The 26,244-nt window shown below is 68.0% G+C and overlaps 2 protein-coding genes across 2 annotated transcripts in view; one reads left to right on the top strand and one right to left on the bottom strand.

Annotated features, from left to right (window-relative positions):
• Nucleotides 1-19,838, bottom strand: part of SLCO4A1 (solute carrier organic anion transporter family member 4A1) — a 40,342-nt gene extending 20,504 nt beyond the window's left edge. Inside the window, exons 1-3 of the mRNA XM_056108133.1 lie at nt 19,779-19,838; nt 9,544-9,737; nt 8,785-8,934 (exon numbers count right to left, since the gene is read on the bottom strand). Coding sequence (XP_055964108.1) covers nt 8,785-8,934; nt 9,544-9,737; nt 19,779-19,838 — 404 coding nt within the window. The remainder of the gene's footprint in view (nt 1-8,784; nt 8,935-9,543; nt 9,738-19,778) is intronic.
• Nucleotides 19,839-20,357: 519 nt separating this feature from the next.
• On the top strand, nt 20,358-24,660 carry GATA5 (GATA binding protein 5). The gene is made up of 6 exons (XM_056108077.1): nt 20,358-20,808; nt 21,996-22,171; nt 23,260-23,382; nt 24,095-24,182; nt 24,295-24,425; nt 24,523-24,660. The coding sequence occupies exons 1-6, from the start codon at nt 20,358-20,360 to the stop codon at nt 24,658-24,660; spliced, it is 1,107 nt and encodes a 368-aa protein (XP_055964052.1).
• Nucleotides 24,661-26,244: the final 1,584 nt, after the last annotated feature.

Raw genomic sequence — 26,244 nt, 5'->3', positions numbered from 1 at the left:
CTGACGGCAGCGAGACGGGAAGCCGTGAGGCCTGGTCCTGCGGACCTGGGGCAAGAGGTGGGTGCTAAGGGTGGGGAGACCCCGGGATGGGCCGGGGGGCCAGAGCTCCTGGTGGTTGAGAACATCCTCCAGACTCGGGCCCGCTGCCAGCCAGCACGGATCAGCAGGAGAAAGGGCTGGGCGCCGCCGAGACACACAGGCAGCGACAACCGCCTGGGACCCCGTCCTGGCCAGACGGCTGCCATCACGGCCACGTGCTCTGGGCTGACACAAGCAAGGCCAGGTCGGGGCCAGCTCCACCCTGACGCAGCCCAGAGGATGGTCACAGGTGAGAGCACCAGGAAAGGCCCCTGGGACCGGGCAGAGCCGCACGCTGCCACACAGCCCCTCAGCCGGGCCCACCGAGCACGCCATGCACAGGCGAGCTTCTCGGAGCCACGTCGTGCGGCCTTGGCATCTGCCCTGTCACCGACAGCCCCCGCCCATGGCCCCCGCCCCAGCTGGAAGCTTCCACCCGAGAGGCAGAGAGGGGCCTCACGTGGCGGCTGTGGAATCCAACCCAGGGAAGCTGTGGAGGGGCAGGCACGGCCCGTGAGGAGGCGGACGCCTGGTGGCCGCTGGTCTCTCGGCACCTGCCATGTTCTGGGGGCCCCAAACGCCCCCTGTCTGTCCCCAAGGTGCTAGAGAAAGGTCACACAGAGATGGGTCGGGTGGGGACTCCGGGCCCCTAGGCCTCCCCCCAGGGGTCATTGGGGGCAGCCGCTGGCCCTTCTAGAAGGATAGTGGGTCACTGGTTGATGGATGGATCAGTGGGTCAGCAGGTCTGGGAGCAGGGGACCAGGCAATGGGCATCAGTGGACAGGGAGCAGTGGACGAGCCTCAGTGGACAGTGGAGCAGGACTGGGGGTCAGGGGACAGGGCCCCGGCGACGGGCATCAGGGGACGGGATCAGGCGTTTCCATGTGAGGGGGCAGAGCAGCTGCCCTTCGCTGGCTCTGGGTGCGAGTGCTGCGTAGAGCCTGTGGCTCTGCCTCCTCCTCCACGGGGGTGCCAGGAGGAGGCCAGGCCTCGCGCCGCTCCACTGAGGGCTGCGTGTCCAGGCTGTCCTGTGCCGCTGCCGTCCTGGAGTCGATGGCACCGCGGGTGGCACCCATGGCCCAGGGCTCACACCTCCCGCTCACCGGCCTGGGAAGGGCAGGAACCTGCGCCCCGATTGGGGGCACCCGGACAGTGGGAGCCGCTGCTGACCCCTGGGCCACGTGCCCCTGGCCCCTCTGCGTGACGGGGACGGGCCGTCTGTCCCCAGTGAGTGCCGAGTGTCCCGGCCTGGACTCGTGACCACACCCCATCTCCCCGCCCTCAGGAGAGCTGCCCCCACTGCCCCACACAAGGGGTGGCAAGCAGGAGAAAGCACACGCACGCACACGCTCACACACGCATGTCACACACGGCTCCCACTGAGAGAGGAGCAGGGAGCGGCTGCACACACCCCGGGGCCTGGATGGGCCCCAAGAGGCGCGCCTTGCGGGGCTGCCAGCTCAGGGGCAGGCACGGCCGCGCGAGGACACCCCCGTCCCCGTAGGAGATCAGAGACAGAGACGCGCGGGGGTGACTCCAGGCGGCTCTTCCCACAGCAAGTTCTTCAGCAGCGGCAGCGTGTGAATGGGGGGGTGAGCCCTGGGGAGTCTGGGCCTCCCCAGTCTCGTCGCCACCCAGGGACTCGGCACCCTCGGGCTCCAGGCTGGGCAGGACGTAGCCTGCAGCCCTCAGAGCCGAGCCCGTGTGTGTGTGTGTGTGTGTGTGTGTGTGTGTGTGTGTGTCTCATCTTAGTGTCTCATCTGCAAATAGCAGGATCTGACTCATGGGAATTCTGAGGAAGGGCCAAAAACCAAGTGACCTTGGAGACGGGCTTAGCTTACAATGAACGCTTGTTTGTTAGATGGACGAAAACTGGATTAAAAAGTTGGGTGGATGGATGGACAGATGGACAGATGGATAGATGATGGAGGGTGAGTGGACGGGTGATGGGTGGATGATGGGTGATGGATGATTGATGGAAGGACGGATGGATGAGGGGTGACAGGTAATGAATGACGAACGACTGATGGGAAGACGGACGGTGACTGGGTTGGCGATGATGGTTGATGAGGAAGGAGCAGATAACGGGTGGAGGAAGGGTAATGGATTAATGATGACCAGGGATGGGTGATGTGTGAGGTCTGGTGACGGGAAGATGGAAGGGGTGGAGGGACCCCCTACCCCCATGTCACACAGGGGCAGGTCATGGCAGCCGTGGCATGGGTCTCTCCCGGGAACGGACATCACACAGGAGTGAGTCCGAGCAGACAGAAGGTGGAGGAGCACTTGCCAAGGCCGCGAGGGGTGGAGCGGGGGTATATAAACCGCCAGCCTGCATTGGGGTGCCTGGGGGAGGGTGTGGGGGGCTGGGCTCCACCTCCATCACTGCTGGGTTCTGCCCCTCGGAAAGGACAGTTGCGCAGCACTGCCAGGGAGAGAGCAGGGCTCCCTCCCTCCCTCCCCTCCCCGTCTCTCCTTCCCTCCCTTCCTCCCCTATCCCTCCCTCTCTCCCTCCCTTCCCCCCTTCTCCCCATCCTCCTTCCCTCCTCCCTCCCTTCCTTCCCTCCCTCCCTCCCTCCCCTCTGCCTCACCTGGCAGGGCTGGGACCGGCTGTGGTGTGGGGATCTAGCCCAGGTCTGTTGCTTGCAAGGCCAGTGCCCGACTCTCTCTCATTCATGTCACAACTATGACTCTGTCATGCCCGAGAAAACCACGCAGGGAACGCCCCCGGCTGCAATCACAGCCAAGCTGAGGCCCGGCCACCCCTTCCTGCCCCCCAAGGCAGGTTCTCCCCGTGTGGCCCCAGAGGCAGCGCTCAGGGTGGGGGCGGGCTTCCTTCAGGACCCTCCTTCCTCCTTCCCTCCTTCCTCCCTTCCTTCTTTCCTTCCTTCCTTCCTTCCTTCCTTCCTTCCTTCCTTCCTTCTTTCCTCCCTCCCTCCCTCCCTCCCTCCCTTCCTCCCTCCCTCCCTTCTTTCCTTCCTTCCTTCCTTCCTTCCTTCCTTCCTGCCTTCCTCCCTCCCTCCCTCCCTCCCTCCCTCCCTCCCTCCCTCCCTTCCTTCTGTGCCTCCCACGGCAACGGGGACCTTGCAGGGACTCCAGGAGTCTGCCCAAAGCCTGGGCCCAAGCTGAGGGAGCCACTGGCCGTCCTGCGTGGGGTCCGGGCTGGCGGGCCGGGTGCTGGTTTCCGCTTCCGTGGGCCGAGCCGCGGCAGCTTGCGGCAGCAACGGTGCGCTCAATGCGCAGCTACAGCTGGTTGAAGGGGACCAAATCCATAGAGCAGTTGATTTGGTTCCATTTTACCAGCTTTAGCAAAGCATTTGGTCCCAGGCCCGCGGCAGTGCAGTGGCGACGGCGGCTGAGGAGGACGGCGAGGGGCCCGCACCCCTTCTCCGCAGCGCCCGACACACACGGACACGCACAGACACGCACAGACACACCTGCACACATGTGGGCGCGCACACACACCTCTCGGCCTTCCCGGCCTCCCACAGAGCTTCCCTGAGGGGCCGGACCCACCCTGGGGCACCTACCCCCCTGCTTAGCCTGGACACCTCCAGGCCGGCCCTGCCCTCCACGATCATCGAGGCAGCAGCTGGGCACTCGGCCTCTCCCGGGGGGGCTCGGGCCAGAGCGTGGCAGGGACAGCGGCCTCTGCCCCGGGGCCGCCCCACAGCATCTGACTGTCTTGCTTCACTGCATAAAGCAAGGCTGCCCCGACACCCACTGGCCAGGAGCACCTCCCGGTGGGCTGCCCTGCAGGGTGGGCTTCAGGGGGGCCCACTGCACACTCCTGCTCCCCAGCTGCCCGCTGGGCCTCTGGCCTCCAGGGCTGCCACATGTGTGTCTGGTTGCGGCGCTGCAGGGCCCGAGGAAGGAGACTGCGGCCCTCCTGACCCCTCTGGACTCCAGCCCCCGAGTGGCCCCACAGCGACGAACCCTGACCCCTGCACCCCGAGCTGTGGCTGACACTTGGCGCAGCCCAGCCTGTGTCCAGGGTGCTCAGAGCCGCGGGAGGGAGGCAGAGGCCGGCGCTCAGGGTCTCCATACCGACTGCCTGGCACCCCGACGCCCACTGCCAACATTGCAGTGTCCAGCGCCCTGACTCTCCAGCAGCCCGACTGACCAGCACCCCAACTGACCAGTGCCCTGACTGACCAGCACTTTGACTGTCCAGCACCCTGACCAGCACCTTGACTGATCAGCGGCGCGACTGACCAGTGCCCCGACTGACCAGTGCCCTGACTGACCAGCACCTCAACTGACCAGTGCCCCAACTCACCAGTGCCCTGACTGACCAGCACTCTGACTGTCCAGCACCCTGACCAGCACCTCGACTGACCAGTGCCTTGACTGATGAGCACCTTGACTGACCAGCGCCCCAACTGACCAGTGCCCTGACTGACCAGCGCCTCAACTGACCAGTACCCCGACTAACCAGCATCCTGACTGACAAGAGCCTCAACTGACCAGTGCCCCGACTGACCAGCGCCCTGACTGACCAGCACTCTGACTGTCCAGCCCCTGACCAGCACCTCGACTGACCAGTGCCTTGACTGATGAGCACCTTGACTGACCAGCGCCCCAACTGACCAGTACCCCGACTAACCAGCACCCTGACTGACCAGAGCCTCAACTGACCAGTGCCCTGACTGACCAGCGCCTCGAGTCCTGGCAGGGCCCGACAAGTGCCCAGCATCTCCCTCTCCCACCCCAGCCCAGCGATGGCTCCCTGAGCACAGTCAGGCCTGGGCTGCTGGTGGAGTAAGGGACCCGGGTCTCACGTCCAGCATCTCCGACAGGGACCCCAGGGGCTCGCAGCGCCAGGGCCACCCAGGCCACCCAGCCCTCCCAGACACTCGCCTCATCGGGAAGGTCCCAGCTGTGGGTGGGCCCGAGGGCCCCCATTTTCCCGGGCTGTGGGGAGCGGGCTCTGCATCGGACACAGAAGACGGTTAAGTTCGTTCACAAACGCCCGCTGGACCACGCTCTTCCGGGGCTGCTGGGATCGATGGGAAACTAGAGGCCATGGAGATGCTCGGTTCGAGCAGCAGGGACGGCGCGAGGGGCCTGTCCACGGGGGCCGCGCCACACGGCAGCCAGCACTGCCCCGGCTCCTCCTCGGCCTCTCCCTGTGCTGATGATGACGGCCATGGAGGACCCGGGGCGGCAGCCCCCGCCCTCTCCGCTCTGGCGACTGCCCCCTCAGAGCCGGCACAGGACGCAGCACCCGCGGCAGCCCCTCGCCAGCTGGCCGGCCTCCCCGGAGTCCAGCCCTGTAGCCTGGCGGCGCTGCCCAGTTACTCCGGCTGCACCTGCGGGTCCTCAACTCTGGATTTCGGTTGTCAGAAGAAATGGCAGCGAGTCACAGGGGGCCGCTCCAGGCAGGGCAGCCCCTGGACACCCCAACAAGGCCCTGCGCACGCCCGGCAGTCCGGCCCCTGCACTCCCGGCGTACACCGAGAAAGTTTCCGATGGCTTCGCCGGTTTTTAAGAAACTCATCAGCAAACCAGCAGGACTAAAGGCCAAAGCCCGTCCTGAGATAAGTGTGGCCTCCCACAGGCCCAGAGAGGGCGGCGCGGGCAGCGCCCACAGACCTGCAGGGGTCTGCATGAGGCGGCCGGGAGGAGAGGGACCCCAGCCTGCTGGGCCCCAGGCCCCTCAATTGGCCCCACTAAGGGACACGAGGCCAGCGGCAACTGCAGCCGCCAACTCCGGCCCTGCCCCGGAGCCAGCCGTGAGCGCCCGCAGGAGGCTGGGGGCCGAGCCTGCAGCGGAGGCCAGGGGTCACGCCAGCCCTTCACCTCCCTTTGCTGAAGGTGCCCCACGCCCTCGGGGTGGATGCAGCCACCAGGAGGTGGCAGCTGTGGAGGGGGCGGGGCCGGCCGCGACTTCCTGGCCGGAGGCGTTGGAGAGGCCCCTCAGGACAGCTGAGAACTCGGTTATTTATACCGGTGAGCGGTGCCATATCTGGGCGTGAGCGGGGCCTGCCAGGGACAAGGCCAGCGCCATCTGTCCTGAGTGTCCTTCAGCCCCCAAGTCCCCACTGTCCCCGCGAGAGGCCCCTCTCGCCCTCGCCCACCACGGACTCCACGGGGCTGCCCACCTGCGCCTGGAACTCCGCACAGCAGGACCATGGGCCCCGAGGTGGGGCTGGACCCTGCGTCCTGCGGGCGTCCCACCCAAGACTCTCCCCTGCCTGCAGGCCCCGCTGCCTGGCCACAGCTCTCAGCCGGCCACCGTGCAGGGTGGTGCTGCAGACCCCACACAGGCCACCCGAGCACCCAAGTCTCCTCCCTCGGGGCCTTTGGGGACGCCTGAGGCCTCAGTGGGGCTGACTGAGCACAGAGCTGCGTGTCTCGCACCCCAGGAGGCCGGCCCTGTGCCCCTCAGCATCCGCGCCCGCGACCACCCGCACACATGCAGCCTCGCACCACCCAGCACACGCGCACTCACCAGGAATGTGCTTGCATGCGGACACACACTCGTGTAACACTGGCTGGGTGCATGTGTGCACACACACATTCACACGTGTGTGCACACGTGCACAAATGCTCGCGCATGCTTGCACATGCCCACATACGTGTACACACGCGCCCTCACAGGTCCATGGCACACTCCCAAGGCACACACACCCACGCTTGTGTGCCTGCATGTGCAGCACCCAGACTCAGGCGCACACGCTCACACATGGCCCGTGCTGGTCCCCACACGCAGCTGTGCACGTGCTCGCAGGTTGGCCTCACACACGGCCACACGAGCGCACACACTGCCCGCACCCTGCCCCTGCCCTGCGCGCTCCGCTCCCGAGGGTGGAGGCTTCCCAGCAGCCGGGCAGAACAGGGTCCGCACCAGGGGGGGAGGCACGGACACCCCTCAGCCGGGGCGGCGCTTCCGGGGTGCCCTGGAGCCCAGTGAGCTCCGGCCAGGGCCTCCTGCTCCCCCAGGGCACCTGCCCGTCTGGCCCCACTTGGCAGACAAGCCCCTGGGGGTCCCTCCTTGCCCGCAAGGCCCCAGCCCCCTGCTGGGCCTCCCCAGGCCTCGTGGGCAGGGAGGGGCCCCCAGTGGCCAGCGTCAGGGCTGGCGAGGGACAGGAACTCAGGCCCACCAGCCCTGCCCCTCTCCCCTGCCCCACATCCTGCCAGCACAGCGGTCTGCGGCCGGAGCTGGAAGCCAGCGGGCACAGGTGACCTTCCGGGGACACACACGGCCCGCCGCCCGGCGCCCGGAGGCTGGAGGACGACTGTGCGAAGGGCCCGAGCTCTGGGAAGTGTCCCCCCGCCTCACCCCTGCGGGACGAGTGCTCCCGAGCCCTTGCTCCTAACAGGGGGTGAGTGCTCCCCGCCCCCCTCGCCTCCTGCCAAAGCAGCAGCAGACTGGGGGCGGGGTGGGTGAGGAGGAGCCCGGCCCTGGGTGAGGGAGGGCGGGGGCAGCAGGCCCGGGCCCAGGGGCAGTGCCTCCTCCCAGAGCCCCCGGGACAGCCGCACTCACCCTGGGGCCAGGCAGCCGCACTCCGGGGGGCCTCCGAGTCCACCCTGGCCGCTGTCCAGCGACATGCGCTCCCTCCTCGGTGCCTGTCCATGCGCCTCCGGGGCCCCTCTCCTCGTCCACTCGCCCCGCGGGGGGGCCTCCACTTTCCTCGGCTTCCCCGAACCGTCCCTCTGCCGGAGCGGCCCGTGCGGGACCGGCTGCCCTGACCGCCCTGCCGCAGTCAGCACAGTGCATATTTAATGGACGCGGGACGTTCCCTGCTGCTGACCTGGCAGAGCGTCAGCCGCGCCCGAGCGGGGCCTGGAGCGAGGCCCGGCCTGGGACACACACTTCCTTACATTCCATAGCTCAGCAGCTCCGTATGGGCCTATAAAGAAGCGTGTGCCCCAAGCAGGGGTCCGGCCACTCCGCCTGGGGCCCGGGGCCTCGTCCACCCCTCGCCCTCGGTCTGCCCACCCGCCTCCACCGCGGTCCTGTGGGTTCCCTGGCCGTGCGCGCGCCCACACACTCACACATGCACACGGGCCTCAGACTGGCCCTGCCCCCACAGCTGGTGAGTCGGGACCCCCAGGAGCAGGGGGACACCACGGTCCCCAGGACAGTCCAGACAGCAGCGGTGGTGCTTACCTGGGAGGCCGCAGTTCCTGCAGACGTGCTGGCCCGGGCTCCTGGCCACTCTCCGCCGGGCGCAGGCGAGCTCAGCTTGGCCCAGAGAGGCCTGTCTCCAGCCGGCCACCGCGTCCGCCCTCTCCTGCACCCCGCCTGTCCCTCTGGACAGCCCTCCGTGGCCAGTGCCTCACTGGCTCTTCGGCGCCGGGATCAATATCACTTCCGGTCACGCACAGGGTCGCTTCCTGTCCACGATTTCCCGGGATGCGCCCGCCGGGGGCTCAGCAGACTTGGCACTTTGTGGAACGTCACGGGCGCCGCCTTGTCCTGAAACTTGCTGGACACATCTCGAGGGGACTCAGCCCACCCGGTCTGAGCAGAGGGAAGGGATGGCCCTGGTGGGGGTGGCGCCACGGCCGAGGCCACCAAGGCCAAAGTGAGCCGGCGGCGGGCGCGGGCGCTGGGGGGCTGGGCAGGAGGTGGCACCACTGAAGGTTGCTGCGGCCCCTCCAGCGCAAGGCAGCGCCCGCCCGCCCGCCGCACCACTTCCCGCTCCTGCAGTCGCCAGGCAAGGCTGGGCGGTGGCCGCAGCCCCTCCCCACCCCCACTGCAGGGGCTCCCGGCCAGCCAGTCCAGAGAGGCGGCTGGGGTTGGCCTGAGCGGCGGAGCTGCCCTTCAGAGGGCCGAGCGGGCCCTGAATGCTGAGAGGTGTCCGCAGGCCCAGGTCCACGCTGCTGTCCCACGTCATCTCAGTGGAGCTGAGGATGAGGAGGGACAGGCACAGCCCTTGTCCTGGACACTTCCAGCCGCGCCCTGGGCTCTCTCCTGGACGAGCTCCTGAGCGCTGGGTCCCAGGAAAGCAGAACCCCGAAGGGCAGCCTTGGCCGCCCTGCGCCGCGCCCCACCGCAGGAAACAGTCCTCCAAAGTTCTCCAAGGTGCACTGCAGCCCGGGCTCCCCCGACCGGGCTCCTCCTGGAGACCCCCGCTCTGCACACGCTCTGCACACGGGGGGCAGCCTGCCCCCGCAGCCCGGAGCCCCTAAGTTCCCCGGTGGTGCAGACGTGCTGCCTCTGCCCGGCTTTGTCACGGCTGCAGGGTCCTCCGGCGCCTCCGAGCGATCCCGCGAACGCGCGTGCCAAAGTTCCCGCAGCAGCCGGAGCGCCGCGCCCGCAGCCGGCCGGAGCCCTGCGCCCCGCGCGCCCCGCTTCTCTCGCGCCCCGTCCCCACGCCCCGAATCCCGCGCGCCCCGCGCCCCGCGCCAGGAGCCCCGGGCCCTCCTCCCCCGCGCCCCGCGCGCCCCGCTCCACGCGCCCCGAGCGCCCCGCGCCCGAGCCCCGCAAGTTCGGGGCGTCCGCGCGGGACTCACCGCAGGGCGCGGGCGCGGCGCTGCAGCACGGCCGCCACATGCACTTTCTCGGGAGCCAATCGCGACTGCGGCGGTGGGGGCGGCCGCGCTCCCAGCAGGGCGAGCGCAGGCGGGATCACCCCCTTCCGCACTGGCCCTTCCCCCGCGCCTGCAGCCGCGCGCGCGGAGCCGGGGGGAGGGAGCGCGCGCGGGCGCTGCGGAGTTGCGGGGAGCTGGCGCCCGCACACCTGGGCCCCGCCCGCAGCGGCTCCTGCACCGCGGGTCAGCGCCAGGTGGAGGTCAGTGGGAAACAAAGGGGCCGCGCCAGGACACGCGGCTGCGGGGGGCGGGGAGGGCGGGCCGGACCCGATGGGGCGCGGGCTCACCTTTGCAGCCCTTTATACCCCCACAAGCATCCCAAACACGCGGCGGCGAGTGGCCCCCTCGGCCCAGCTCCCTGACCATATATAGTCAGGCAGGGGAAGAATAGCCGCGCGGCCGCGGGAGGCCCAGCCAGGCCCGTGTGCGGCTGTCCGCGCCCCACGGGGGCCACTGCCCCTCCCGGTCCCCCAGGGCTGCCCTGCCTCGCCCTGCCACCCCCCGGCTATTCTTAGCTCCGCCAGCCCAGAGGACTCCTGGCAGACCTGGGAGATCCGGCAGCTGCCGGCACCTGGTCTCGCGGGGCCGCCGGGCGCTGGGGCCCTGGCTTTGCCCTTTCACCCAGAATTAGGTCCTGGTCAGGTGGGGGCAGCCGGTTCCGGAAGCCCGGGCAGCCCAGAGCAGGGCCTGGGGTCACCTTGCTCATCCCTGCCGCAGGGGGAGGGGACCCTGGCACTCCTGTGCCCGTCCTGTGCTCACCCTGAGAACCACAGGTCGGGGGCACACGCTGACCCTCGGACAGGAGACCCTTCGACTTCCTGCGTGGCCCGGGCGTCCCCGTCCCGTCCCACACTGCCTGCAGGCGGGTGCAGCGTTGGGGCACCCCAGGCCCAGCCCGAGGCTGGTGGCCAGGTGGCTCCGGAGGTAGCACAGGGGGCCCAAGACAGGAGGCCAGGCGGCAGCACAGCACGGCCAGGCCCTGTCCCTCGCGGCCTGTCCACTGCGTCCTGCTATCCTGCCCCCAGCCCGCCAGAAGAAGGGGAAGGTGACAGGGAGTCATCAGACCTCAGATGGCAGGAGGGAGGCACCTTCAGTGACTCCAGGAGGGTGCACAGCCATGAGTCACGCCGAGAACCAGAACTGACAGAGTTGAACACGGCACATGGTACATACACGCATGCATACACTGAACACAGCCCACACAGTACATACACAGTACACAGCACACGCATACACACAGCACACATACAGCACACAGCACACACAGCATACATATGATACACACAGCACACAGCACACTCACTCACAACGGTAAGGCGGGGTGGAGGGGCGTCCCTGGGGTCCCGGGCAGGGACAATGAAGACAGGCAGCCATGCCGGCCCCGTCCCACCTTCAGACTCAAGGAGGCCCTGGACGCAGCTCCGAACACAGACCCCCTCGGGACAGGAGCACAGATAGAGCAGTGGACGCTGCTGGTCGAGCTGACGCCGATGCCCCCTGGAAGCCCAGCAGGGTGTGCCCTGGAGGGAGATGGCCCGCGGCCCCCCAGCCCCCATCTCCCTGAAGTCCACAAGGCACATGCATGCTCACCACTGACTGGCCTGGGCTCGGCCTGGGCTGACCATGGTAGGGGGAACCCGCCTCACCCAGGCTCAGCTCCAGCAGCACGGCTGGGCCCCGAGCCCCGCCAGGAAGGAGGGCAGCCAAAGAACACAGCCTCCTTCCCCCCGAGGCAGGGAGCACTGAGAAAGGGAGTCCTGGACGAGGAAGGTTCTGGAAGAAGAGGCCTGCTGCGGTCAGAGGCTGGGAGGTGAGCTGGGAGGAGCATTGCTGGGCCCGGGGTGGCCAGGGCTTGGAGGACACTCAGCCATGCTCCTGCCCCCAAACTAGTGACTTCCTGAGGGGGGCAGGGTCCCGCCTGCACAGGGAGGGCAGCCACGCCTCAGAGCCCAGGGGGGCCCCGCCGGGGCCAGTGGCCAGTGAGTGACCCCTCGAGAAGCAGCCAGGAGGGCGCAGTGAACACCCCCTTCTGCAGAAATAGGGCAGCGGGCAGGCGGGCTGCCTGGCCGCTGAGGAGGGGGCTGGGCAGGGGAGGCGGGTCGGACCAGCGTGTGGGGACACAGACACAACGTGACGTGGTGTGGCGTGACGTGGTGTGATGTGACGTGGCCGGTCCAGCAGCAGGAAGAAAATGGGCACGGGTGTGTCTGCGCATCGGCCCCGGGGCAGTGGCGGAGCGCATGACCGGGACAGCCCGGCTCCAGCTCAGCAGCTCCCAGGGGCCTCCAAGAGCCTCGAGGCCGGAGACTCAGTGTGGCCACGGGCACGTGGGGGCTTCCCAGAGGCTGGGGCCCCAGGCGGGGGTCCTGGGGGTCCTGGGGCCCCGGGCCTCGTGCTGGGTGGGGGAAACATGCCTGCAGGACATCAGACCAGGTCATCAAGCCCGAGGGTCCTGCCCCGCCCCTGGGCCTTCCCACGTGCCCTCATGATCCCGAGAGGGTGGCCCAGCTGGACCCTGCGTGGCCCTGCCCAGCCCAGTGCCTGCCGCGAGCGCCGTCCCCAGCAGGCTCTTGGCGCTGGGTGTTAGGCTTGTTGGTTGTTCTGGGTGGTGCTCGGGGCCGACTCCTGCCAGGCTCGGAGCTGGAAGCAGCTGACGCGCCCCCGGTCGGCCGACGCCCACCTGAGCCTCACGCCAGCCTGTCTCTTGACCGAGAAACAAGAGCTCAGGGAGCGCAAGTCGGGGGCCCGGCTGGGTGTGGCCCCTCTGCGGCCAGTCTGCTCAGGGGCTGACAGGCAGGGCAGTAAGGCGCCATCTACCTTGGAGCCTGTGGCCGGGCCCTGCCCCTCCCGCCACCCGCCGAGACCCCCTGCGCCTCCCGCCACCCACTGAGGCTGCTCTGTCTGTGTCCCGAGCCCGCGTCTGCAGGGGCGTTGGCCCTGAGGCTCGGCCATCTGGCACCTGCTGGCCCCGCTCCTCCGGACCCTACAGGGACACACCCATCCCGGGAAAATGGCTCCCTTCCCGCACGAGACTGGGGCCTGGACCAGGGACACTCTGGGGGGTCTCAGTCACAGGGCACCCCCGGGATTCTGCACACTGGACCCCAGTTCTGTGGATGTGGGGGCTGAGCCCCCCGCTGCCTGAGAAGGAGGGTGGGCTGGGCCAGCCTAGGGCAGTGAGACGGGTCAGTCCACGGCCACAGGACGCCTGCTCCCCTGCGCCCGCCAGCCACAGGAGTGACACAGACAGGAGGGCTGCCCGGCAGCACTGCCGGCGTGTGGCCTGTCCCGTGGCCCCAGCAGGCTCAGCGCAGGTCCCAGGCCCCTCACCGCCCCACCCCTCCTGCCTGGAGCCTGAGCTCTGAACCCTCCCGAGGCCGCTCCCCTGCCCACCGCAGACAGCTGGGGGTCCTTCCTCTGGCGTCCGTCCGCGTGCCTCCACCCCCGGCAGAACTTGGGGTGACCTTGAGAGCCCGGCGGGGGCGGGCCTTCGCTGCCAGCAGGAACCTCCCACGATCTCCTCACAGCGGCAGCAGCTGCCAGGGAGCATCGATCCGGGCTGGGGGCTGGCCCCTGCCTCCAGGCTGGCCTCCATCTGCACCCACCAGGCCAGGGCAGAGGCGGCGGGGCCGGCTGTGGGGTCGGGACGTCCTTGATCCCTGCTTTAGCCCCACTCCTCAGCCCTCAGCACCTGGGACAGGCCTGGGGCGGCCCCGGGCCCTGCCCTCCCTGCAGGGCGCCTTCACCGGCCACGGCTGCTCCTCTGAGCCAGAGCTGGCCTGCCTGCCCCCGGCCCCCATGGATCCTGGTCCCAGAGCCCAGCCTGTGGCGAAAGGGCTCCTTGCACCCTGGCAGGGCCCTGCACCCACAGACCAGTGTGAACACCGCCAACCCTCCCCCCACAGGGCCCAGGAGGGGCCAGGACAGGGCCAGGAGGGCTTCCTGCAGGAGGAGGCAGCCGCCCCTGAGTTAGTCCTCAGCTCTCTGGGCCCTGGGGAGGCTTGTCGGGTCAGGAGCAGGAGCTGGCTCGGCAGAGGCACCTGTGTCCACACAGCCCAGCGGCACCTCCAGCTGGCCCTGGGGTGTCCGGCTCGAGGGCACTGCCCGGCCACTGGGGAGGCTGACCTCAGGCCGGCCCAGCCCCAGCACCTGCTGCCTGGCCCAAGAATAGCCTCCACGGAGCCGAGCAGAGAGCACGCGGGAGCCGAGCACAGGGCCCGCGGCCCCAGCAGGGGGACAGCTGCTGGGCAGCCCTGCCCAGAGCCTGCCGTGACCTCCCTCCTGCACCCTGAAACTCGCATCCTTCACCCTGAACCCCTGCACCATGCACCCTGCACCCTCTACCCTGCACCCGGCACCCTGTACACTTCACCCCTGCACCCTGCACCCCCACACCCATGCCTCCAAACCCCAGAACCAGCAGGTCAGGTCGAGCCTGGCCATGCCCTGGATGGCCGTGAACCCCTCGCCCACACCCCGCAGGGCCCTGTCTGTCCATCTCCTGCCCCCAAAACACCGTCACACTCACCCGCCGTCTCCTCAGCCCAGGCCTGAGATCAGCCTCTCCCCACTGGGCCCCCATTGCCACCCCAGGGGTCCCTGGGTGAGATCAGTGGCCGGTGATGAGCCTGTGGGCTGGACAGATGGACAAACAGTGCTGGGAGCTGCTGCGTCCTTCCCTGGGCAGCCCGGGAGCCACAGGGATGGACACAGAGGACCGCAGGAGATGGCCCCCAGAAGCCTGCGGGGGGCCGTGGCCCAGGGCACCCCACACACCTTCAGGGTCGTGAGGCCTCGGGGCAGCTGCGGGACAGCCCTCCCTGCCCTCTGTCCTTGGTCTGAGGCAGCAGGCCCAGTATGGGCAGGACCCAGGGGACCCCCTGTCCTCTGGCTACTTTCTCGCAGTGCCCTCTAGGGCCCGTGGGGCATGGAAGGGATGGCCTGGGTGTCCGTGTCCTGCAGAGGGGCAGGCAAGGGCACCAGGCAGCTATTTAAAGACAGGCTGGGACAGGTGTGGTGGGGGAAGGGCACTGGACACTCCCTCATGAGTCTGGGTGGCGAGGGGACAACGGTCAGTGCTGGCCATGAGGACAGCCCGTGGTCAGCCTTCCTCCATCTGTGCTCCAGCCTTGCTGGCCTGGGGTCCTGGGTGCCCACGAACGCTGTTCCAATGTCCCCATGCCCTGGCCCTGGCCCTCCTGTGGGGACAGTCTGGGTGGACGCAGGCCAGGCAGGGTCCTGCAGACCCGCGCATACTACCCCTCACAGTCAGCGCTCAGGTCTGAGTCTCTGTTCGCTCTTCTTGACGGGGGGCGGGGAGTGGGGCACCCCCAGCCCAGCTCTCTGTGCCTGTACACGCTGCTGATCTCACCAGGGCTCCATGGCGGCCGCTCCCCCATCCCTGAGGGGGTGTCCCACACCATCATAGCCAGCCGAGGGCACCCCCCTACCCACACACAAATGCACACACGCATGGACACACAGACACACATGTGCACTCATGCACACACAGTGGACAGTGGGCAGCTTGGCCACCAGCATGCTTGCGTGTGCGCAAGTGCGCACACACAGGGCATGCAAGCCAGCTCACAGACGCACACCCACATGGGAGACAGGGTTGGGGTGCCCCCTGGTGGCCATCCTGCGAACACTTCGTCCCAGTGGAAGGTCAGGCATGCTGGCCTCTCTTCCCTGGGACACACGGCCCTCCCTGGTGGCACCCAGACTCCCATCCAAGCTCTGTCCCTCGCCAAAGCTCACAGACCACCTGCGGTGAGCACATGTGGCACCAGGTTAAAGCCCTGGCAGGTCCCCGCGCATCGCAGGACCTGAGTTCCCCAGTGTGGCCCCCATAGCAGTCGTGGCCTGGGTGTGGGCCAAGTGGCCGGTGTCCTGTCCACATAGCCTGGGTCCTGTGAGAGGGCCACGTGGCCTCTGTCGAAGGTACAGAATTGCTCCTGTCTGTCTCTGTCCTTCTGCCCGTCCTGCCCATGGGATGTCCACCAAGATCTCATCCAGTCTCCCTGCACTTGACCAGGAACCTCAGGGACGTGGCCACTCCACGGGTCATCCAGCACGGGCGCACCTGGCCCTGGCCTGGCCACCCCCTGCCCCCCCCCGCATCCAGCCTGCATCCCAGCCCTCATCCCGGCCCTCTCCCGCGCCTGCTCCCGACCTGGGCTGGCCGAGCTGCAGAGCTGACAGTGGGACGTGGGAGGGAGCAGCCAGGCCCAGAGCCTCAGGGGCGGTCTCCAAGCTCACGTGTGGCCTCGGGAAGGGCCGCGCTTCCCTGGCACCTCCGGGGATGGCACAGCCGCTCAAGGGACAAGCCTCTGGCGCCTGCCCACGCTTGGGGGCCCCCCCGTGCCCCAAGTCAGCAGAAGAGGCCGGAGGGCACAGCCCCCCGTGGGCTCTGCCCCTCCCCGTCACCGGCACCCACTTCCCCACTGCCCGGGCCTACGCTTGCCGGTCGGTGAGGGAGACCCTCAGCTTCCGGCGGTTCCCCCTGAGAAGTCCCAGGTCTGCCCGGCTCCCTGCATGGCCACCAGGGGGCGCCCGCCACGTGCCTGTAGTACCCAGGACGCCCCAGACCCAGCCTGAGACTGTCACCAAGGCATGGTTCCGCAAAGCTGCTGCCCTGCTCCTCAGGGTGCCTGCACACACCTCAGGCTGGGCCCCCTGCCGAGTGCCCGCTGCCAGGCTGCGAAGGGGAGCGGTTCTCAGACCCAGCACCAGCAAGGACCTCCTAGGGGAGGCGGCAGCAGTAAGGAGGGCTTCCCGGTGGAGGCAGTGCCTGCCTACACAGAGGCTACAGCTTCTGGGGGCCAGAGAGACCCTCCCTGCACCTCCTCAGGGGCTGCAGAGGGGTCGAGCACAGGCACCGTTGTCCCGCCCAGGCTCAGCCACAGTCTGGCCGCCCAGGGCTTACTTAGGTGCCTGTCTCCTCTGCACACACCGTCTGAGTGCAGCCCCCACGGCCCAGTGCCTTCTGCCTCCCTGGACGTGCCAGGTGTGCTGGGAGCTGCTGGACCGGACATCCTCACCCCATCCGCCAGGGGCCTGCAGGAGGGGGCTCGGCCTGGGACCACCCTGGAGTCCAGCCTGGAGCGACCAGGAGTCTTGCAGACCCCACCTGGTCGGGAGACTGCGCCCACCTAGGACCCAGATGCTCTTGTCCTTGTGGGTCCCCCCGGTCCCCCTAAATCATGAGCCCATTACCGGGTCCACCCACCATCCCCCAAGAGCCCCACTGCCACCAACTCCACTGGGAAAGTGGGGAGACCGAGGCACGAGAGGCGAGCAGGGAAACGGAGGCAGGACTCCTCCAGAAATCAATCTGCTGTTAGAACTCAGGTATGCAGGTTTTGAGACTGAGGTCTCCAGGCTGCCTCCCCCCACCCCTCTGTACCGTCGGAGTCCGGCAGTCACAGTCCCCCAACGCCACCGCCCAGTTCACAGTTTAACTCTGGCTGCATCGCTGTGTTAAAAACTGTGGACTTCTTGGGGGCTGGAGTGATAGCACAGCAGGTAGGGCGTTTGCCTTGCACGCGGCCGACCCGGGATCGATTCCCAGCATCCTATATGGTCCCCCGGGCACCACCAGGGGCAATTCCTGAGTACATGAGCCAGGAGTGACCCCTGTGCATTGCCGGGTGTGACCCAAAAAGCAAAAAATAAAAACAAAAAAAACTGTGGACTTCCTGGAGCCACATCCCAAACTTCACGTCACTGATAAACCAGGAGTAGCAGGAGGAGCTCAGCAGGATGACGGAGGTAGCGTGGAAACGTCCAGTCTCAATGGACAGAACGCGAACACAGAAGGCTGAACCCGGCTCAGCACCGAGGAACCTCCATCAGCAGGGGCTTAGCGGCTCCACGGTGAGATTCGGCAACCTTCACTAACGTCCTCTAAGAAAACATGTTTTGATCATTCTGTTAGCAAGTTATTTGTGAGCAGCAATATTAAATAAACCGTTGCGGGCCTGCTGTCCCCAGAGGCCTAAGTGGCGACTGGGAGAATCGGCGACAACGGCGGAGATGAGCCGCAATGGCGGTGGGGTTGGTGTTGGAACACTGAGCGCCTGTAACAAATCGCCATGAACAACTTTGTAAAATTAAATAAACATTTGTTTTCTTAAAAAAGAAGCCGAGCCATGAGAAGCAAGCGGGGAAACTGAGGCACGAGGCATGCTGCGGGAGTGGGGTCTTGAGTCCACGGAGAAGCAGGCTTCAGTCACGGCAAGGACTCACAGAGACGGGCTGAGCGCCGGGCCCCTGGCCCCGACTCCACGCGGGCGAGGCACGAGTCACACCGCACGGCCGCGCCATGCCCCAGCCGGGTCGGAGGCCGGGCGCCGAGGCCAGGGCTGCCGCTGTCCGGTCCGCGGTTCTGCCCAGAGGCTGCTCAAGGCGTCTCTGTGGGTGCTGGTCCCTGAGGTCCGAGGCGGGACAGCCTGCCCGACCCCAGGGGCTCGGGTCCTTCCGAGAAACCAGGGACTCACTGCAGATGCCCCCCACAGCAGCTCCTGCGGCCTCGTACCCCTGCAGAGGCAAATACGGACACACCCACAGGGCGTCGTTGGCTCGGGGGCAAAGCAGCCACCTCTGCGGCCATGTCCTCCCCACTCGCTGTCCCTGATCCTACAACCGCCTTCAGGTGAAGGATGACCACAGGCCCAGGAGCAGGAAGCCGAGAGCCCCCCAGGGAGCAACCAGAGAGAAGCTGGGCTGTTGCCCTGCCCTGCCAGACGCACAGTCTGACGGTGAAGGCGCGGGGACCAGTGCCCCCGTGAGCACTGTGCTCCAGGTCAGGCGGGGTGCCGGGCCTCTGACCCGGCTGGGGCATGGCGCGGCCGTGCAATGTGACTCATGCCTCGCCCGGCATGGAGTCGGATCCAGGGGCTCGGCGCTCAGCGCCTCTCCGCGAGTTCTTGCTGTGACTGAAGCCTGCTTCTCCGTGGACTCAAGACCCCACTCCCTTATCTCTCTGCAGATCTGGAGCCAGGGCGGGGTGTCGGCAGCAGGGACAGAGCCGCTGGTCCCCGTGACCCGGCCGGAGCAGGTCCAGCGGGGCTGGCTGGACAATTCCCCCCACAGAGTGGGAGCCGGGGTCCCGCTGCGGCTGGGGCACTCCTGGGGGCCAGGCAAGGTGGACCTGGCCAGTCGTGGGGCACCTGCTCCCAGCGCCCTCCACACACACAGCCCCAGAAGCCGGCTGCCCCGGCACCCCTGGGGCAGCACCCTGCCTCTTCCTGAGGCGCCCCCACCCCCTTTCCCAGCCGGAAGTGCCCTGAGTAGCCCCAAACATGGTCTTAGGGGGCAGCACCGCCCCCGCCTGGCTCTGGAGGGCAGTGCTAGGGCCCAGGCAGCAGTGCTGGACTGAGACCCCAAGAGCCACCCCAGGAGCCAGAGCCAGCCAGGGCCCAGCTGGCAGGCCCTTCCCTGAGCACCGCCCAGAGCACGTGTATGCGTGTGTGCATGTGTGGGTGTGTGCGTGTGCACGTGTCTGCATGGGTGTATGTATGTGAGCATTGTGTGCACACACAAGGACGTGAGCATGTATGTGTGTATACGTGTGAGTGCATGCAAGTGCATGTATGTATGTTCATGGCTTGGCCGGCCCCATCCCAGGACAGCGTGGTGGCACCCCAGTGTGGGGGGAGGCGTCCTCCCCTCCACTGGCACCACAGAGCCCGTCCTGCCCTGCCTCCCTTGCTCGGGGTCTCACCGTGGGCCCCTGGGGAGAGACCGGGCTTGGCGGGCCTCTCCCAAGGCCCTCAGCTGGGGCTGGGCACCACACCACGTGCTCCCCACACTGGTGCCTGGGGAGGGGGGAGGAGCTGGGAAGGGGCTTGGCAGAGACCCCCCCCCTTGAAGGGCAGGCACAGTGGGGACCGCGGGGAGCTTGCACCTACTCCACGGGCCTCTGCCAGGAGGGCCCTGGGCACCCGCCCTGTGCGCAGATGCGGGGGCTTTCCTGCCCCCCTCCCACACACACAGAGGCGCCCAGGCCCAGTCCCTGGCTGACTCCAGTCGCCAGCGCAGTTCCCCCTCTCTTCCCGCCCAGGCCCGCAGGGTCACGTGGCAGAGGGCTGACCCCGCGGGGAGGGAGCCGAGGCCTGGACGGTGGGGGCGGGACGGGGAGGGGCGGCGCGCACCGACGCGCCCGAGATCCCCGAGCGCAGCACAGCGCAGCGCAGCGCCGGGCCGGTCCGCATCCCGCCTGCCCGCGTCCTGGCCAGCTGGTGAGTGCGCCCAGCCGGCTGTCCCCGCCCGCCTCCCGCCGCCTCTGCGCCTCTCCCAGTGCCGAGGGCCGGGCGGGGACCGCCCTGACCCAGGGGACCCCGCGACTGAGGAGTCGCCCTGAACCCCGGGGGTCCCGCGTCCCCATGTCTGGGAGCCGCCCTGACCTCCGGGACCCCACGGGCTGGGGAGCCGCCCTGAACCCAAGGACCCCACGGCTGGGAGCCGCCCTGACCCAGGGGACCCCGCGGCTGGGGAGTCGCCCTGACCCCCGGGGGTCCCCAGCCGCCCTCATCCCGGCTGTGCCCCGCGCGCCGTAGCTGAGCACCTCGCACCCGGATGCGCTGGGCCCCGTGCCCAGAGACCCGCCCCAGGAGCCCCACGGGCCCCACGAAGGCGGCGGAGCTGCGGCATCGGCTGGGCTGGGCCCCCGCGGGTGGCCGAACGGCGGCGACCGCGACGTGTCCCCTGTGCAGGTGGCGGCCGCGCCCGAGATGTACCGGAGCCTGACCCTGGGCACCAGCCCCGGCCCGGCCGCCTTCGCCGACTCGGGCGCGTTCCTGGTGCCGCCCGCGCGCGTCCCCCCGATGTTGCCCTACCTGCCCACGTGCGAGCCAGGCCCGCAGCCGTCCGCGCTGGCCGCACACCCGGGCTGGGCGCCCCCCGCGCCCGCGGACCCTCCGGCCTTCGCCTGCAGAAGCCCGAACCCGCCGTCCGCGCAGCCTCCGGGGACCGGCGCCTTCAGCCTCGCGCACAGTCCGCCAGGGCCCGGCGGGGGCCGCGGAGACGGAGGCTCCTACCCGGACCAGCATTCCCGGCCCGTGGGCGCCCCTTACCCCACTCCCTACCCCGCCTACGTGGGCTCCGAGGTGGCCCCAGCCTGGGCCTCGGGGCCGTTCGACGGCAGCGTCCTGCGCGGCCACCCGGGCCGCAGAACCGCCTTCGGTGAGCGCGCGCCGGAGCGTGCGGGTCGTGGCCGGGCGCGCGCGGAGCCGGGGTGCACCGTGGGGCTGGGGTCGGAGCTGAGGCAGGGGCGCGGGGCTGGGGCTGGGGCCCGGGAAGTGCACGGGGCTGGGGCGCGGATTGGGGCAGAGGCTGGGGCGTGGGGCCGTGGCCGGGGTGCGGGGCGCGGGGCCGGGGAGCGGGGCTGGGCTGGGGCTGGGGCCCGACGTGCGCCCAAGGACCCGGACGTAGCGCAGCCATCTGTCCCAGGTGGACCGTAGTGCGCAGACCCCGCATTCTAGGAACTGCGCCGACCAAACCGACAGCCCTCCCCCCTCCCGGCTCTTTGGATAAGGGGCACCTTTGTGGCTCTCATCCTTGAACCCCTCGCTCGCTCGTTCTGGGTGGCGTCTGCTGAGAGCCCGTGCTGAGACAGTCCTATGAAGTTTTGGAAATGATTTTTTTTTCTTTTTGGGTCACACCCCACAATGCACAAAGGTTGCTCCTGGCTCTGCACTCAGGAATTACTCCTGGCTGTGCTCAGGGGACCATATGGAATGTTGGGAATTGAACCCGGGTCGGCCGCGTGCAAGGCAAACGCCTTACCCGATCACTCCAGCCCCAGGAAATTATTTCCTTTAAAGTTCCAAATACTGGTTTATTATTGGAAGCCATGGGAGTGTGGTCTAGAATGTTCCTTTATTCTATTCTGAGGCCTGGTTTCAGTCACTCCCAGCAACTCCGGGGTCTGAGTTTGGGAAACAGGGTCCAGACCTCACAGATGCCCCAGTTTCCCCCGCCCAGCAGAATCCTACAAGGACCCCTGTCCTCCCTCCCCGCTTCCCCCAGGAAGCACGGCTGGCCTTTGCAGGAGACCAACTCCGGGCGCCCACCCCCCGGGGAGCCCCTACCAGCCCATCAGCACCCCTGCCCAGGGCACCCATCTGCCCCGACACTTCGGGGGAGCTGGGTCAGACCCACGCTGAGCCCTTTACGTCTTCCCCTTCCCTGCCACTCTTACCCCTTGGGGCCTCCTGCGTCCCCCAGATATGGCGAGGTCGGCTCCTGCTGGCAGCCCTGGGATCGCGCACACTGACAATGGTCAGATGAGACCTGAGGGCCAAGCGGTCGAGGCCTCCTGCCATGCAGGCTCAGGAGGTCCGGGGCCCACGGGCTGCCTGTCCCTGCAGTGTCCGACTTCCTGGAGGAATTCCCGGGGGAGGGCCGGGAGTGTGTCAACTGCGGCGCACTGTCCACGCCTTTGTGGCGCAGGGACGGCACCGGCCACTACCTGTGCAATGCCTGTGGCCTCTACCACAAGGTCAACGGAGTCAACCGACCTCTGGTGCGGCCACACAAGCGCTTGGTGAGTGCCACTGGGGGACGGGGCAGGCTGTGGGCGGGGCCTGGGCGAATATAATATGGGCGGAGCCTGGGAGGGGCAGGGCTTGCGGGTGGGGTATGGGCAGGTGTGGATGGGGTCTGGGTGGGCGGGGCCTCAGGGCTGCTCTAACTCAGCGGGGGGCGGGGGGGGCTGGGCCCACCCCAGCACCATCTCCCCATCTTCACAGGGGCCCCCTGAAGCCTGACCTGCTTCTGGGCTGGTCTCACTTCTGCTTCCTTCTGGCCTGTGGCTGGGCAGGGAGTGGGTGGGACAGAGCAGAGTGCCCAGGGTGTGAGGGACAAACTTTGACGCTGACACTGTGGAGAGGCCGGGCTGGGAGTGGGGAGCAGGCGTGTGACCCCCAGGGGTCCCACTAGTTTGGGGCAGACCTTGCACTGGTGCCTCGTGGCCCCCAGCTACAGTCTCTTCAGACTGCGGGATTCTTGGCCACTGCCCTGCAAGGCCCGGGCTGCCCCCACCACCCCCAACGAGGCGGGCAGGTAAGTGGGGGTCAGAGGTAGGGGTCCCCTCCCTAAATCCGGCTTGGGCTGCGTGGATCTGTGTCCTTCTGGGCACTCTGCCTCTCAGGGCCCGCCGAAGCCCTCCGCTGCCTCCACCTCAGCCGGCGGAGGGTCTCCCCAGTGACGGGAACCAGGCAGAGCGGCCTTGGGCTGGGGTATTCCCTGGAGGGGGAGGGCCCGCTCCTGAGGCGCCCCCTGCCCCAGCCCCGCGGGCCACAGAACCCTACCTGGGGGGTGTGCCTATGCTCTGTCTACGGGCATGTCCAGGAGGAATTTGGAGCGCGGGGTGACCGAGGCTGGGCACGACTAGGTGTGACTAGATGCAGGACACGAGAGGGACAGAGGCCAGTTCCATGTCTCACCCCCCACCCCCCAGTGGGCTCTGGGGCCCCCTGTCACCCCCTCTTTACTGGTGGAGGGCTGGAGTGATAGCACAGCGGGTTACTGGTGGAAAGCCAGACCCAGAGCAGGGAGACCCTGCCGGAATGCCGCACACTCGGTGCGGTGGTCGGCGCCGCCCAGCCACAGCGCCCAGGCCTCCCCCCACAGTCGTCCCGGCGCGCTGGCCTCTGCTGCTCCAACTGCCACACGACCAACACGACGCTCTGGCGCCGCAATGCAGACGGCGAGCCCGTGTGCAACGCGTGTGGCCTCTACATGAAGCTGCACGGGGTGAGTGGGAGGGGCGGGGCTTGGGAGTGGGCGGGGTCTGTGGGAGCGGCAGTGCTTGGTGGACGGAGCCTTGGGGTGGGCGGGGCTATGTGGGTGGAGTCTATGGGAGGGGCCTCTGGGGCGGAGTCTAATGAGGGGCGTGTCTGTGGGAGTCTTGGGCGGGGCCTCTGTGGGCGGGGTTTATTTAGGGGCGTGTCTGTGGGTGGAGTCTTGTGGGGGTGGAGTCTATGGTAGAGCCTCTGGGCGGAGTCTGTGGGAGGGGAGGGGCTGTGTGGGTGGAGTCTATGAGCGGGGCAGGGCTCGGTGGGCAGAGTCTACGGGAAATGGGCCCCTGGGATGGAGTCTGTTGAGGGGCATGTCCTCTATAAGGAGGAGTCTGTGGGCGGGGTCTGTTGAGGGGCGTGTCCTCTATAAGGAGGAGTCTGTGGGCGGGGTCTGTTGAGGGGCGTGTCTGTGGGCGGGTCTTCTGTGGGGCGGAGCCTTGAGAGGCGGGATTTCTGTGAGGGCCTGGGTGGTGGGCGGCCACTGGAGCCCAAAAAGGCAAAGCCAGGAGAGGCTGCGCCCTGGGCCATGGAGCCTGATCAAGCCTGGCAGGGTCTGCACTGCTCCTGCTGGACCCCCTGAGGATCCTGGGCAGCTGTTCTCCAGGCAGGACTGACCTGGGGCCTGGCTCAGGGCAGGGCAGTGCCGGTCAGCCTACACATCCTCACAGGTGCCCCGGCCTCTGGCGATGAAGAAAGAGAGCATCCAGACCCGGAAGCGGAAGCCAAAGAGCCTGGGCGGGACCAAGAGCTCCCCAGGTGCCAGGCCAGGGCCCCCCAGTCCCACCCCAGCCTTGCCCCAGGGCAGGACGCTGCTCACAGCCCCCCACCCCTCGGTCAGTGTCGCCCACCAACTCTTCCCCACCTTCAGGGTCCACAGGGAACCCCGGCACCTCCCTGCCGGCCTCAACCCCCCACCCTGAGAGCTCTGTGCCCATTTTGAAACCTGATCCCAGCCTGGACTCCCCATCGTCCTGCCCCGGGCCCAGCGGCCCAGCCCAGGTGAGGCAGGCATGGCCAGTGATCCCCGGACATGACGGCCGCCCGGCAGACTGCCCCCCAGGCCCTCCGTCAGGTCACACTGCTGTCCTCCCTGCAGGCCTCTGCTCGCCTGGCCGAGCCCCTGGCCCCCGGCCACCTGGAGTTCAGCTTTGAGCCAGAAGCCTTCGTGCCCCCTGCGGCTGGCCTGGGGGGGGCCCTGCGCCAGGAAGCCTGGTGTGCTTTGGCCCTGGCCTAGCCCAGCAAGTGCGACTCCATCCCCTGAGCAGGAGCCCCCACCAGCGCACGGCGCGCGAACTCTCGTCTACTCTCGCCGCCCACCGCCCTGTCCGCGGCCTGTGGCAGGACCACGAGGCAGAAGGAGGGGGGCCGCCCAGTGTGGCCCACAGCCCCGGCTCTGCACCTCCTGGCTGGAGCGGGCCACCGAGACTCGGGGACAGCTGGTGGCCACACCGGCCTGGGCCTTCCATGGGCGACTGGTCAAGGGCCCGGCCCGACAGTGTCTGAGGCTGAGAGGGGCCTGGCCAGCGCAGCGCAGCAGTCTGTCCTCTCCTGCTGACCCCCAAGTGCAGCTGACGGAGCCAAGGGTGGCAGGGCGGGGGTAGCCAAAATCTGGGTTCGAGACTCCCAGACTCCGTTTTCCTTCCCCTCCCCGTCCTGCACCGCACGTGCCCGGCTGTTGCCTTTTGCCAACAAGACCTGATCTTCCCAGGAGAAGCCAAAGTCTGGATTGTTTTTAAGTGAATCTTGGGTGAGAAGCGTCCCCCCAAGCTCTGTTGAGTGTGGACGTTGCGTTCGACCCTGGGAGCTGACTCCCCGCAAAGCTGAACCCTATTTAAAACTCACACCCTGGAGGCGAGGGCTGGGCCTGGTGGGAGACAGAGAGCTCCTACACTGACCTCGTGGGGCCGACAGAAGCTTCTGGAAGGAGTCCACTTCACCCTGATGTGGCCTCTGGGTTGGTTTCTGAGACAGAGGCTGCCTCCGTTTTCCCGCACTGGGGAAGGCTCGCCTTGGAAGTGCCCGGGACCTGCCGGGGGCCCCTGGCCATGGGAGCTGCTTCGCCTCAGGACCCCACGGGGCAGGAGCAGGACAGACCCAGCAAGAGGCAGCCCAGGCCCACACTGAGAGGTCGCCTCTGCAGCCGGAGGATCTGCCCGGGCACCGTGCCTCTGGCCTGGGTTGAGGCAGCGGGGAAGAGCGGAGGTTTGGGGCCAGGAGTCTCTGGTGGGTCGCGGGTGCGTGTTCACAGTGGGGTGGGGCAGGAGGCTGAGGGAGTCCCCGTGGGAAATGCAGGAGGAAACCAGGGCAAAGGGCAGTGGTCAGTGCCTCTCCGCTCCTCATCCCGTCCCTCATGCTCTCTGGACCCACCACAGGCTGCGCGATCCTCAGCAGGGGCCCTTCCCAACTCAGGACTGGGACTCGGAGCCCCTCAGGAGGGACACAGCCCAGGGAGGGACACGGGCCCAGGAGGGACATGATGTGAAGAGAGCCGGGGGCCACGGAGACGGCCCCAACTAGGGTGGGGACAAGGACTCTAGGAGACTCTCCAGTCTGTGGGGGCTGCCCTGACACCCAGAGGGTCTGGAGGTGCCCCCCCCATGCAAGGGACGGGAGGGGGAGGAGGAGCGCCCCTCATGCCCCAGGAGCTGGCTGGGCAGGGCCTGTGCTAATTTTAGCCTTTCTCCCTGGGACCCTGGGGCAGGAAGCTGTCAGCACCCAGGGCCTTAATATAGCTCTGGGCACCCCCTTCCTGCCAGGGGCCTTCCTCTGCCCGTCGGGACAACAGGATGAGTGGAGGCAGGCAGGGGCACAGCATCAC

Source organism: Sorex fumeus, unplaced genomic scaffold (assembly GCF_029834395.1).
Source record: "Sorex fumeus unplaced genomic scaffold, SorFum_2.1 ptg000193l, whole genome shotgun sequence".
NCBI classification, from domain to species: Eukaryota; Metazoa; Chordata; class Mammalia; order Eulipotyphla; family Soricidae; genus Sorex; species Sorex fumeus.
This window is presented reverse-complemented; position numbering and strand designations above follow the sequence as displayed.

Coding starts and splice junctions, on each gene's coding strand:
- GATA5 (XM_056108077.1), top strand. CDS start 20,358: ATGTACCGGAGCCTGACCCTGGGCACCAGCCCCGGCCCGGCCGCCTTC. Junction 22,172..23,259: donor TGCGGCCACACAAGCGCTTG/GTGAGTGCCACT, acceptor CTCCCCCCACAG/TCGTCCCGGCGCGCTGGCCT. Junction 24,426..24,522: donor GGCCCAGCGGCCCAGCCCAG/GTGAGGCAGGCA, acceptor TCCTCCCTGCAG/GCCTCTGCTCGCCTGGCCGA.